Source organism: Priapulus caudatus, unplaced genomic scaffold, assembly GCF_000485595.1.
Source record: "Priapulus caudatus unplaced genomic scaffold, Priapulus_caudatus-5.0.1 Scaffold667, whole genome shotgun sequence".
Lineage (NCBI taxonomy): Eukaryota > Metazoa > Priapulida > Priapulimorpha > Priapulimorphida > Priapulidae > Priapulus > Priapulus caudatus.
The window spans coordinates 209,023-222,830 of record NW_014577728.1 but is presented as its reverse complement, the minus strand read 5'-3'; the positions used below and the strand labels follow the sequence as shown (position 1 = coordinate 222,830).

The window sequence follows — 13,808 nt, the reverse complement described above, 5'->3', positions numbered from 1 at the left end:
TGTATGTGCTGCGTGCGTGTATGAGCGAACGATCGTGTATGTGCGTGCGTGCGGGTATGGCGTTGCGTGCGTGTATGTGCTGCGTGCGTGTATGAGCGTGCGTGCGTGTATGTGCGTGCGTGCGACTGTATGAGCGTGCGTTGGCGTGTATGACAACGTTGATAGTGTCTATCCTGCAATGAGGGCGGACGCGTTCGTGGTATGGTTGCGTCGTCGCTGTGTATGTGCGTGTCGTGCGTGTATGTGCGTGCGTGCTGTTGATGTGCGGTGCGTTCGTTGTATTGTGCGTGGTGTGCTGTGTAAACTGTGCGTGCGTGCTTGGTTATGTGGCGTTTGCGGCGTTATGTTGCTGGGCGTGCGTTGTATGAGCTGGTGCGTACGTGTATGTGCGTGCTGTGCGTGCTACTAGGCGTGTGTGTCTGTGTAATTGAGTCAATCGTTGGATATGTCACTTTGCAGTGGTGAGTGCGTGTATGCGTGCGTGCATGTGCGTGTATTGTGTTACGTGGCGTTGTATCCTGCGTTGCGTGTAAGTTAATCTGCTGATATGTCTACATGCATTGGGTGCAGTGCGTGTAACATGTGCGTGCGTGCCGTGTGGTGCGTGGCGTGCGTGTATGTGTGTACGTTGCGTGTATGATGCGTGCGTGCGTGTGTGTGCTGGTGCGTGTATGAGTAATCCCGCCTACGTCATTATTACGGTCTGATAGTATTCTAACGTCTATCTAGTACGCTTGCATAGGTGTGTACGTTCTACTAGTAGCGCCTTGATAGTGTGTACGTCACTAGTACGTTTTTATCTGATAGTGTCTCCGTAATAGTATCGGTTGCTGATAGTATCTACGTCACTAAGTACGCTTCTGTATAAGTAACTAACGTTCACTAGTACGTTTTTCTTGATAGTTTGTGTATCGTTTCAATATTACGCTGAATAGTGTCTGCCGTCAAATAGTAAGCGTTCTGATAGTAACTACGTCTAATAGTACTGTCTGATGGTGTTCAACGTCAGTAGTTATACGTCTGATAGTGTGTACGTCTTACTAGTACGTCTATAGTAACTATGTCAATAGTATGTTGCTAATACTGTCTACGTCATCTAGTGTCTGATATAGTAATCTAACGTCACTAGTACCGTTTATAGTAAGCTTACCGTCACTTAGACGATAGTAACTACGTCACTAGTACGTTTTCTGTATTAGTATCTACCGTCACTATGCGTTAATAAAATGTCTTACTGTCACTAATATCATTTCTGATAGTGTGTTTACGTCACTAGTACGCTGATAGTATCTACGTCCACTAGTGCGTCTACGATTAATGTCTACGTCCAGTCTAAATGCCCATCTGATAGTGTGTACGTCAGTAGTACGTTCTGTGTATAGTACGACCGTGGCTCCCCGGTGCAGCATAGCTTGACAGGTTGCTGGCTGGCATGCTTGAATCATGTCTTTCTATCAAGGGGACGTCTCGGAAGCCGTGGTTGAGAAGGAGAGGCGACAGCAAAGTGAGGGTGCTGACCTGTAAGCTTAAGGCGCAGTAATGCGGCTGAATGCCTGACTGCAGGGTGGGCGTCGGTGCTGATCAGCAGCTAGTCCGTTATTGTAGGGTCTGCTGGTGATTGGGAAGTGGAAGACAAGCTGTGCATGTATGCGCTTTATCTCTTAATGGTCGCATCCGTCTCGTGCGGCATGATATTGATAACGAGATCTTATTATGTGGGTTGTGGTCGTGGCATGTACATGCTGTGTGCGCGACTGCAGGGTCTGTAGCTGAATAGTATGACGGGATTATGGGCGCGTGCGCGCACGTCTGCGTACGTAAGTACAAGCGTACACTCATACGTGTCTGAGTATATGAATACGTTGGCGTGTGAATTAGCCGGTGAGTCAGTACGTGGGTGCGTGCGTGCGTGCGTGCGTGTGTGTGTGTGTGTGGTGTGTGTGTGTGTGTGGTGTGTGTGTGTGTGTGTGTGTGTGTGTGTGTGTGTGTGTGTGGACGCGTGCGTCAATGGGGGCGTGAATGCCTGCGTGCGTGCGTGCCTCAATAAGTCAATACGTGCGTAAGTCAGTGCGTATGTGCATGCATGAGTCAGTGCGCAAAATATTCCGTGAGTCAGTGCGTGCGTTCGCGCGTGCGTCGGTGCGTTCGTGCTTGCATTCGTGCGTGTGTTCGTGCGTGCATTCGTGCGTGCGTCCGTGCGTGCATTCGTCCGCCCGCGTTCCTAATCAGTGAAGATGTACACTAATTGGCGTGAATGGTATATAGGAGCGCAGCTTGGATGTGAAGTTTGTCGCCATGGCAGCGCATACTGATCGTCGCTGCATGCGTCCGCCTTCTGCTCCGAGTCTTCTTTATGCTCTCACAGCTTGGCTGAGAGTTTCTCCCATCGCGCCTGTTCTGCAGCGTACTGTATTTGCTAGAATCCGTGTTGCAGAGGGCTGTGAGACCTGATCAATAGCAACTAGCATTCAATGGCCGTGAGGCACTCGCATTTTTAACGAATAGAATTTATACACCTATTTGGGTGTACTGGGGTGCCTCAATGCGTGCGTAACTGCGTGCAACATCTGTGCGTACGTGTGTACGTGTGTGTGTATGTGTCTGTACGAGTATGCGTGAGTGAGAGCATGCGTGCGTGCGCGAGTGAGTGCGCGTGTGTGTGTGTCTGTATGTATGAGTACGCGTGAGTGTGCACAAATGTTTACGTCATCGCTTGACTCTTGGATGACATTTACGGCACGTAAATGATACGTTGATACATATCAACAACCGATTTCAAGTCTTGTTTGTAATGTAACCAGCAGTGATATTGGACAAACTAATACGCGTTTGGCTATAAGGTAATGTACTTACTAACTACACAAGGTGCCAGTTACTCTAGCATTCGTCAACATTGCATAATCAATGGACCTATTATTCCTTTAAAGCCTTAACAAGAAGCGGCGTGGCACTGCTAAGCCTGTCTGTGCTATGCACAAAGTCTAAAATCATTTTACCGCTAACGTTTATATAAGCGTTAATTTCTGCGCTTTATTAAAATTTCCATAAATGTTTTGATTAACAGATTAGCCAATCTGATTTACACTGCTTTTGATGATTTTCAGTTGGTCGAAATTAATAACCGAATGTCATGTAAAACGCGCAAAATACACCGATGTATTCCTAGAAATTGAAGTATAGCTAGATCTAACATGAGGGATAATTCCAGAGCAGGACCCGTGTTGTTTTCTGCTTTCTTTTCCCCTCATACATTGAGTATATTTTCTATATGAGACGTCACTGCTGCTTGATATTGCTATATTCTGGCGTACCTCCGTACTATACTTTACGTTATACCTAGCTTATACAACATATTTCAATCGCAATTTCTCGTATTCGACTCCGACAGCTTTTGTGGTTAAAACTTCAAAGGACATCTTCCAATTTATTGTACAACTACCGAACGTTTTTTGTTGTTTGTTGCCATCACTAGAATTAAGTCATGTAATTGTGAATAGCGTTAAAATTCTACTCAGTTTCGTGTTAAGAGATAGAGTGAGAAATAGCGATTGACGGAGTGAGGGAGCAAGAGAGAAAGCGAGAAAGAGAGAGAGAGAGAGAGAGAGAGAGAGAGAGAGAGAGAGAGCAAGAGAGATAAAGAGAGAGAGAAATAGAGGTGGAATAAGGAAAGACCAGTGATGAGACGGTGGGGGCGGCATTCCCATGTTCTCCTCACCTGGTAACATTCGACAACATGTCATCATCCGACATACGAATACGTGAAAACACACTAGATGAAGATGGCTTCATCTATAATAAACCGCGCGATTCCTGAGTAATAGACAGAAGCCCCCGTGAACGTGCGCGTGACGATGTTTGGCTTGGTCTGCATGGCTTCACATCGCCGTCGCCCCAGACGAGTAATTACTGCAAGTGCTTCTCGGCTACTGCTACTGCTGATGCTGTTGTTACTGCTGCTGCTGTTGGTGCTGCTGCTGTTGCTACTGCTGCTGTTGTTGTTGTTGTTGTTGGTGCTGCTGTTGTTGTTGTTGCTGCGGTTGCTACTGTTGCTGTTGTTGGTGTTGGTGCTGCTGCTGTTGTTGGTGCTGCTGCTGCCGCCGCTGCTGCCGCTGCCACACTGCCGCCGCCACGTCTACTACTACTACTACTACTACTACTACTACTACTACTACTACTACTACTACTGCTGCTGCTGGGCTGCATGTCTGCTGCACCCATGCTGGTTGCTGGCTTTCAGTGCCCTGTGCGGCCTACTGCTTATTACTGATCCCTGCTACTCCTCCCCTTACTACTCATCGCTCTCCTCCGGCTGCTGCTACTACTGCTGCTACTGCTGCCGCTACTACTGTTTCTGTGCCTGCTACTCCTCCGCGCTGCGTAGCTCATTCTCACATGCCATCCTGCCTGGCTGCTACTGCTGCTGCTGCTGCCGCTGCCGCTGCTACTGCGGCTGTCCAGCGCACGGGAGGGATGAGGAGCCGGCGAGCTGAGCCGAGCAGTCGCGCCGCAAGCAGCCGTCATCGCGTGTGCGGGCAGCGTCGTAAATGAGGTACACCTGTTGTATGAGCAACGCTGATAGTGTCTACCTGCATGGGTGAGTGCGTGTATGTGCGTACGTGCGTGTATGTGCGTACGTGCGTGTTTGTGCGTGCGTGCGGGTAATGGGCCGCGTGCCGTGCGTGTAAATGTTCGTGCGCGTGGCGTGTTGAGGCCGTGCGTGCGTGTATGTGCGTGCGTGGCGGTATGGCGTGCCGTGACCGTGTATGTGCCGTGCGCGTGGCGTGTATGAGCGTGCGTGCGTGTATGTGCGTGCGTGCGTGTATGAGCGTGTGTGCGTGTATGAGCAACGTTGATAGTGTCTACCTGCATGGGCGAGTCGTTGTATGTTTGCGTGGCGTGGCGTGTATGTCGCCAGTGCGTGGCGTGTATGTGCGTGCGTGCGTGGTAAAAATGTGCGTGCGTTCGTGTATGTTGCGTGGCGTGCGTGTAATGTGCGTGGTCGGCGGTATTGGGCGTGGCGTGCCGTGTATGTATGCGGGTGTTTGCTGTAATGAGCCGTGCGTACGTGTAATGTGCGTGCGTGCGTGTATTGATGCGTGTGTGGGCGTGTATGAGCACACGTTGATAGTGTCTAACCCTGCATGGTGAGTGCGTGTTATGTGCCGGTGCGTGCGTGGTGTATGTGTGTAACGTGCGTGTATGTGGCGTGCCCGTTGCGTGTATGAAGTAACGCCTGATAGTGTCTACCTGCATGGGTGAGTGCGTGTATGTGCGTGCGTGCGTGTGGGTGCGTGCGTGCGTGTATGTGTGTACGTGCGTGTATGTGCGTGCGTGCGTGTGTGTGCGTGCGGTGTACTGAAGTAATGTCCCCGTAACGTGCATTAGTACGCTGATAGTATCTACGTCACTAGTACGCTGATAGTGTGTACGTCACTAGTACGCTGAATAGTGTGTACGTCACTAAGTACCGATAGTGTCTCCCGTCAATTTTTTTAGTAGCGCTGATAGTAATCTACGCCACTAGTACGCTGAAACTAGTAAGCTACGTCACTAGTACGCTGATAGTGTGTACGTCACTAGTACGCTGATAGTGTCTCCGTCAATAGTACGCTGATAGTAACTACGTCAATAGTACGCTGATGGTGTCAACGTCAGTAGTACGCTGATAGTGTGTACGTCACTAGTACGCTGATAGTAACTATGTCAATAGTATGCTAATAGTGTCTACGTCACTAGTACGCTGATAGTATCTACGTCACTAGTACGATAGTAACTACGTCACTAGTACGATAGTAACTACGTCACTAGTACGCTGATAGTATCTACGTCACTAGTGCGTTAATAATGTCTACGTCACTAATACACTGATAGTGTGTACGTCACTAGTACGCTGATAGTATCTACGTCACTAGTGCGCTGATAATGTCTACGTCACTAATGCACTGATAGTGTGTACGTCAGTAGTACGCTGGTATGACGACCTGGCTTCCCCGGTGCAGCAGCTTGACAGGTGTGCTGGCTGCATGCTGAAGCAGCAAGGGGACGTCTCGGAAGCCGTGGTTGAGAACGGCGAAGGCGACAGCCAAAGTGAGGCTTGACTGTAAGGCTTAAGCGCAAGTATGCGGCTGAATGCCTGACTGCAGGGGGGCCGGTTGCTGCAGCAGCTAGTCGTATTGTAGGGTCGCTGGTGATGGGAAGTGGAAGACAAAGCTGTGCATGTATGCGCATTTATCTCTTAATGGTTCGCAATCCGTCTCGTGCGGCATGATATTGATAACGAGATCTTATTATGTGGGTGCGTGCATGTACATGCGTGTGTGCGCACGCGGGTTGAGTGAATAGTATGACGGGATTATGGGCGCGTGCGCGCACGTCCTTGAGCGTACTAAAAAGTACAAGCGGTACACCATACGTGTCCTTGAGTATATGATACGTTGCGTGTGAATTAGCCGTGAGTCCAGTACGTGTGTTCAGTGCGTGCGTGCGTAGCGTGGTGTGTTGTGTGTGTGTGTGTGTTGTGTGTGTGTGTGTGTGTGTTGGTGTGTGTGTGTGTGGGTGGTGGACGCCGTGCGGTCAATGGGGCGTGAAATGCCTGCGTGGCGTGCGTGGCCTCAATAATCAATACGTTGCCGTTAAAGTGCAGTGCCGTATGTGCGCAATGCACTGAGTCAGTGCGCATAAAATATTCCGTGAGTCCAGTGCGTGCGTTCGCGCGTGCGTCGTGCGTTCGTGCTTGCAGTTCGTCGTGTGGTTCGTGCGTGCATCGTGCGCGTGCGTCCCGTGCGTTGGCATTCGTCCCGCCACGCGTTCCTTAATCAGTGAATGATGTACACTAAATTGCGTGAATGGTATATAGAAGCGCAGCTTGATGTGAAGTTGTCGCCAGGCAGGCGCCATACGAACGTCCGCTGCATGCGTCCCGCCCTCTGGCTCCAGTCTTCTTTATGCTCTCACAGCTTGGCTGAGAGTTTCTCCCATCGCGCCTGTTTCCGCAGCGTACTGTATTTGCTAGAATCCCGTGTTGCAGAGGCTGTGGAGACCTTGATCAATAGGCAACTAGCATTCATGGCCGTGGAGGCACTCGCATTTTAAACGATAGAATTTATACACCTATTTGGGTGTACTGGGTGCTCAATGCGTGCGTAACTGCGTGTCAACATCTGTGCGTACGTGTGTACGTGTGTGTGTATGTGTCTGTACGAGTATGCGTGAGTGAGAGCATGCGTGCGTGCGCGAGTGAGTGGCGCCGTGTGTGTGTGTCTGTATGTATGAGTACGCGTGAGTGAGAGCATGCGTGCGTGCGTGCGCGAGTGAGTGCGCGCGCGCGCGCGTGTGTGTGTGTGTCTGTATGTATGAGTACGCGTCAGTGAGAGCATGCGTGCGTGCGTGCGCGAGTGAGTGCGCGCGCGCGCGCGTGTGTGTGTGTGTCTGTATGTATGAGTACGCGTCAGTGAGAGCATGCGTGCGTGCGTGCGCGAGTGAGTGCGCGCGCGCGCGCGTGTGTGTGTGTGTCTGTATGTATGAGTACGCGTCAGTGAGAGCATGCGTGCGTGCGTGCGCGAGTGAGTGCGCGCGCGCGCGCGTGTGTGTGTGTGTCTGTATGTATGAGTACGCGTCAGTGAGAGCATGCGTGCGTGCGTGCGCGAGTGAGTGCGTGTGTGTACGTGCCTTAGTGGTAACAACCCATTGATGTAGGTTTATAATAATGTGTGATGTATCTGTGATTGTATAGTCACCTTCATAATAATAATACCTGCATGCTGTGTAGGATTCGCCTGAATAGTTAGAAGGCACATATCCCCAACCGATATTATGTTAATAGACAGCACGGTTTATTCCCGGTTAGCCTACTCCCATTTCGCCTACGGCAAAATTTCAATTTCGCCTACAGCAAAATTCCCAGTTAGCCTACACCCATTTCGCCTACTCCCAACTCGTCTACGCTCAAAATCCACCCCATTCCCATTTCGTCTATACGATCGGTTTGTTCACTAAATAATCATTTATAAATATTAAAATATGGTTTTGATTGGCATACATAGACTACAAGAATCAGAAGAAAACAGGTACAAATAATGAGAACACAACTTGACAAAAATATAAAATACAGTAGCATAAAAATGAAACAATGAGAGTAGGCGAAATGGGAATATTGTCGATTCTGAGAGTAGACGAAATGGGAGTAGGCGAAATGGGATGTTACCGACACCACAGCGGGTAGATCTTCAGTAATAGTACTATATTAGTAAACGTAGCCTCACGCTATTTTCGTTATCCCAGATGTCGAGTTAATTGCATAGCATCAGTAGAGGCAGCTTTACACCGACTATCACCGCACGTAGATGTTCAGTTAATTGCATCCCATCATTAGAGGCAGCCTCGCACTAACACCATCACGGCAGACGCTGAGTTAATGGTGTCACACCGTCGGAGACTGTGTCGCGCCAGCATCAGTTATATGCGCGTTCGGAGTTCGTGTCCTCACCACACTAGAGACAATACATCGCGCCAACGTCACCCATTAGTCACCGCGCACGTCAACGTCACCATTTAGTTGACATTCGAGTCGTCGCGTCGGCGTTGCCATGGTTGTATATAAACCGCGGACGCGTCGCGCGTGTTCCCGACGGTTTTCGCGCGCGCGGAGAACGAGTGTGCCGACGATCGATGCGCGTGCATGCGGCAGGCAGGCGGGGCAGGCGCGCTGGCGAAGCACTGCGCAAACAGGTCGTTTATCGAGCAGCGTTTATGCCGACGACATGCTTATGACGGTTGTCGGCGTTGTTCTCCGCCACCGATTACCGCGTCGTCGTTGTCGCCAAAATTAATCGACGTGTTAGCAGAACCCCGTGCGAACGCTTCTGTGCTCAACCGAAAGCCTGTGTAGAACGTTGTCCATTGCCATCTTCAATTAATGTTAATTTTATTATCATCTCTCTCTCTCTCGCTCACTCGCTCTCTCTCTGTAACCCTTCAGTCTCTTGGGCGACATAGGTCATTTGTGAACTCCCTCCATGTCGCTCGGTTGGTCGTTTTCCGCTCCATTTTCATCTCGGTATAGCCCTTCTTCTTGAGTTCCGCCTTCGAGTCTCGCCTCCAGGTTACCCTAACCCTAACCCTACCCAACGTCTTCCTTGCGGGTTCCAGCTCAGCGCCGTTCGTGTTATGTCGGTCGCTTCCTTCCGCAGTGTGTGGCCCACACCCAGCCCCATTTCCATCTTAGTTTTATTATCATAAATGTGTCTTAATTAAACGCCGACTGTTATCGCGATGGTGTTTTTAGTACACATAATGTTCTTACTAAACGGCGACAGTAACCGTGATGGTGTTGCTAGTAAACGTGTCTTTACAAACGCCAGCAGTGACGGCGGTGCTGCTTATCATACACGATGTCTTTATTGAACGTCGGATGTGACTACTGTGGTGTCTTTAGTCTACCTAATGTCTTTATTGAACACCAGCAGTGACGAAAATTGTGTTTTTGCTATATTGTGGCACTGCAATACGACACTATTATAAGAGTGCGCCACAGAACACAGCTGTTGTCAGCCACAGCAAGAGTCACGCGACACAGAGCATTGTATGCAGAGTCGCGCTGGTCGTCGGTCCAAACCGGACACAACAGGTTTAGACTGGGCGTATGGCGGGCTTGACCTAGATGGAGAAGAAGGAATGTGCGGGAGGGGAAAGCAGGGTGTGGCAAGGCGACGGCCGAGTTTGTGCATGTCGCATCATATGTATTAGAATAAAGCCGTCTATAATATATAAGACGTCTTCGACCATCACTGTCTACGAACGTTTACTGACGTGTACGAGGGACGTACGAATACCAACGTTACATTGGTGCCGTGACCAGAATATACCTATTGTATTTATTGAACGTCGGCTGTGACCGCGATGGTATTTTTAGTGTACGTATCTTTACAGGATGCAATAATTCTGTATTTTACTGAGTGTAGGGATGATTGGCAGTGCATTCGCCTGTCAGGGTGATTGCCGACATGTTCAACGCATATCGTGTGAAACTCTATACTCGAGAATTACTTCAGATTTCTTCGCGTGCAGCGAGTCATTCCACGTACGGATCCTATCAATCGCTAATGATAATATCATATATAACGTGCACACACAATACGTAATCAGGCGGGGTGGCTGCGGAAAGACGTATGCATGCAGCTGTGCTCAGCATGAAATCTCGTTCGATATACACCACCGTATAATCAGTCACGTATCTAGTGACAATCGTTGCGTGAAGCTGCCCTCAACACAACCTTGACCACGCTAGCTTGTCGTTCACGCTAACGCCACACTTGACCACGCTAGCTCACACCAACGCCACAATTGACCACGCTAGCTCACCGCTCTAACTAACACCACACTTGACCACGCTAGCTCACACTAACGCCACACTTGACCATGCTAGCTCACACTAACGCCACACTTGACCATGCTAGCTCACACTAACGCCACACTTGACCATGCTAGCTCACACTAACGCCACACTTGACAATGCTAGCTCACCGCTCACACTAACACCAAACTTGACCATGCTAGCTCACCGCTCACACTGACACCACACTTGACCACGCTAGCTCACCGCTCACACGAACACCACACTTGACCATGCTAGCTCACACTAACGCCACACTTGACCATGCTAGCTCACACTAAAGCCATCCTCTCGTTGTTGCAGTCCAAGCAAGCAGAACGCCAGCTTAGACTCGCGGCTCGACTCGACTCGACTAGACGAGGAACATCGACTCATAGCGCGTTATGCTGCCCGTCTAGCTGCCGACATGAACAACGCGGTAAGTATACGTACGCTCGCTCGCCCGCACCAGACCGAAGCCTGGCACCTTCTACTATGCCCCGCGTGAGTATGACAACCGCAAAATATAATGTAAAATGTGAATGTAAGCCATTTTACATGTTACATTCACATTTTACATTATATTTTGCGGTTGTCATACTCACGCAGGGCATGATGCTGAGCGGTGTTCATAGCGTAGGTAAGCGGGAAGATGTGCGACTCGAGGAAGCTTAGATGAGAGGATATGAGCGGGATTATCTTTTATGTTCATCGCGTCTCAGCCGTATTTAAATTGCCGTTGAAATCCTACATGCAGCGTTTTTGCGTCGTAGGCGGCTCAATTCGTGGACGCGGTCTCGGATGCAAAACCGCTGCAATATTTTTTATTTTGTAGAGTAATATTAGCTATTATTCAGCTTCCTTGCATTTCGAGGATTATGCCCAGCGAACGTCAAATTGGGTAGTGAGGCAAAATTTCGACGGGATATTTATCTACAGTTTGCAGCCGATTTACGTAGACGGTTTCAGTATAATATGTTGCTTGCTGCATCGAGCAGATATTACGGATGGCCAGTTCGATAATTGACGTGTGTCCAACATGGGATGCTTCATTCGTATATAGAGTAGATCGAAGTTTCCCTGACACGGCGCTGATTAACGCTGATTAAGCCAAAGACTTCGCGCGGCCGGAGAAGGGTGCAGTGACAGTCAGTTATTATATATCTGCACTTCTCCTGGCTCACGATTCACCCCGTGTCGTAACTACCGTTTGTTGTTTTCGATGCAAACGCAGCGATATCCACGCTACAGACGGAGACGGACGTCGGTAAATAATCACGCTATATATGCGTACACACCTGTACACACCTGTACACACCTGTTTATCTACGTATCACCAGCGCACTAGTGCACTTTGCGTAGCTAGCGCACTCGGAAACACAAGTAGAGCAGACTTACGTACGATGACGCACGGCTAATGCGATACCTGGGTAGTGTGCTTGTCGGGGCCGGCATGGAACTACCGCCGGCGGGCAGCAGGAAATTAATTCTTTCTCGCAGCGCCCAGAGCAGAGCTATTTCGCGCGATATATAGAAATCGGTAGCAAAGTCTGTCGGTAACTCAAACAGGGTGCGCGAAAAGTAAACTGTCCACTGAATAGCTATCGAGAATATGTCGAAATGCTTACATGTACAGTGTCACATCGATCGTTTGAAAGATACCAAAATGTAAGCATATGTATCCATTCCGTATATAATTCCCGTTTACACGCGTCTGGTCATAGTCATGACAATTTCTACTTCATCGTTTCCTGTGTAGTACATTCCTCTCTATAGTTTTGCCTATTCGGCCAATTAGAGTTTCTTATTACTGATCGAGCAGTTGAAGTTTTACTGTGTAGTACAGTGGCCTATGAAGACCAAATCAATACTGATGGTTTAGACGCAATAGCTAACCCTACAACTCTTTACACACTATTCAATGGGAACCCTACGGGAGGGTCTAAATATTGCTTTGAGCAATTTGTAAACGGATCTCGCCCAATTAACGAGATGGGGAAAAGCTCACGGCGTGCAGCTGAGAAACTGCTAACTAATTAGTAATAGATCCTAGGCAAGTTCTCTTCCGAGATCCGAACCGACACTGCGTGATGTTATTTCGTTTTATTTATTTTTTCGTAGTTTTGTTTTATTTTACGTACGTAAGCGCGCTGCGACCGGCGCCCACTATCTACACTCGCACGCACGAACACACGCACGGGCACACACATACATGCATCCTGTTATCACTCTCCATCCTGCACTCGTTGTATAACGAGCACTGTAGATACAACACCGAGTCACTACACTAGACACTAGCTAGCTCTCACCATCGTAGTGTGTGCGTGAGTGTGTGCGTGCGTACGTGTGTGTGTGCGCGCGTGCATGCGTGTGTGTGCGTGCGTGCGTGTATGCGTGCTTGCGCTGCGCTGAACGTGGCTGTGGGTGTGGTCTTGTTGCGTGCGTTGTAGTGCGTGCGTTGCGTTGGCGCGCGCCGTGTGTGTTGTGTGATGTGTGTGTGTGTGTTGTGTGTGTGTGTGTGTATGGGGAAGGTACGTCGGGAGCGTAGCGTGGGTTGGTGTGCACCTGTCGTTGACTGTCATCCGTCACGAAACCGCCCGCTCACCGTGTTTATACGCGTTCTTTCCGCACATGACAGTTAATGGTACATGACGTTCGTGAAAGGAGATGACATGTGTCGTTTCGCACGCGAGCGTAATGTAAATCGTGCACGCGTTTTGTCGTCGGCGTAGATTTCGCCGCGATACTCTCTTGCGGGCTGTTAACTTCTGTGGCTGGCGCGGCTGCTTCGCATTACCTATAGTTAACGTCGTCCTCGCCGGTTACAGTGGTTAAATCTGACCGCGTTTTTGTTTGTGCGCGCTGCGCTAATTGTCTCATAATGAGGACGATTACAGACTGAATGCTTGCGAATCCGCAGCGAGTCTGGTTTCAGCAATTAGCCGGCGATAAAAACAACGAACATTTACGGAAACAAACCGCGCCGCGATATCGGCTTACACGCGGCCATCACAGGGCTTCGTGCGACAGCCGTGCCTTCGACCGCGGCTCGGACGCACATACTCACCGTGTACGGACGCACATACTTTATCGATGTACGGCACGCGAGCACATACTTTATCGTTGTACGGACCGCACATACTTTACCGTGTACGCGACGCAGCGTACTTTATCGGTACCGGAAGCAGTACTTTTTTTATCGGATAGTACGGACGCACGTAACTTTATCGTTTACGGGTAACGGCAGACTATACTTTAGTCGTGTTACGGAGCACGTACTTTTATCGTGTACGGACGCACGTACTTTATCGGGTAAGGACGCCACCGTACTTTATCGTGGTACGCGACGGCCAGCTTTTACTTTATCGTGTACGGAGCTAGTATTTAAACGTGCTACGGACCAATACTTTATCGTGTACAGACGGAGTACTTATATCGT

The 13,808-nt window shown here is 49.5% G+C and overlaps 1 protein-coding gene across 4 annotated transcripts in view; it reads left to right on the top strand.

The window, feature by feature from the left end:
• Positions 1-13,808, top strand: part of LOC106812624 (dystrobrevin alpha-like) — a 74,373-nt gene that overhangs the window by 3,599 nt on the left and 56,966 nt on the right. Inside the window, exons 1-2 of one of the 4 annotated variants that reach the window (XM_014816540.1) lie at positions 4,438-4,549; positions 10,694-10,808. In XM_014816540.1, the coding sequence (XP_014672026.1) occupies positions 4,545-4,549; positions 10,694-10,808 (120 nt within the window). In that variant the 5' untranslated portion in view covers positions 4,438-4,544. Of the gene's footprint in view, positions 1-4,437; positions 4,595-9,747; positions 9,912-10,693; positions 10,809-13,808 lie in introns of those variants that run through there. The other 3 variants (XM_014816538.1, XM_014816539.1, XM_014816541.1) reach the window with 3 other exon arrangements.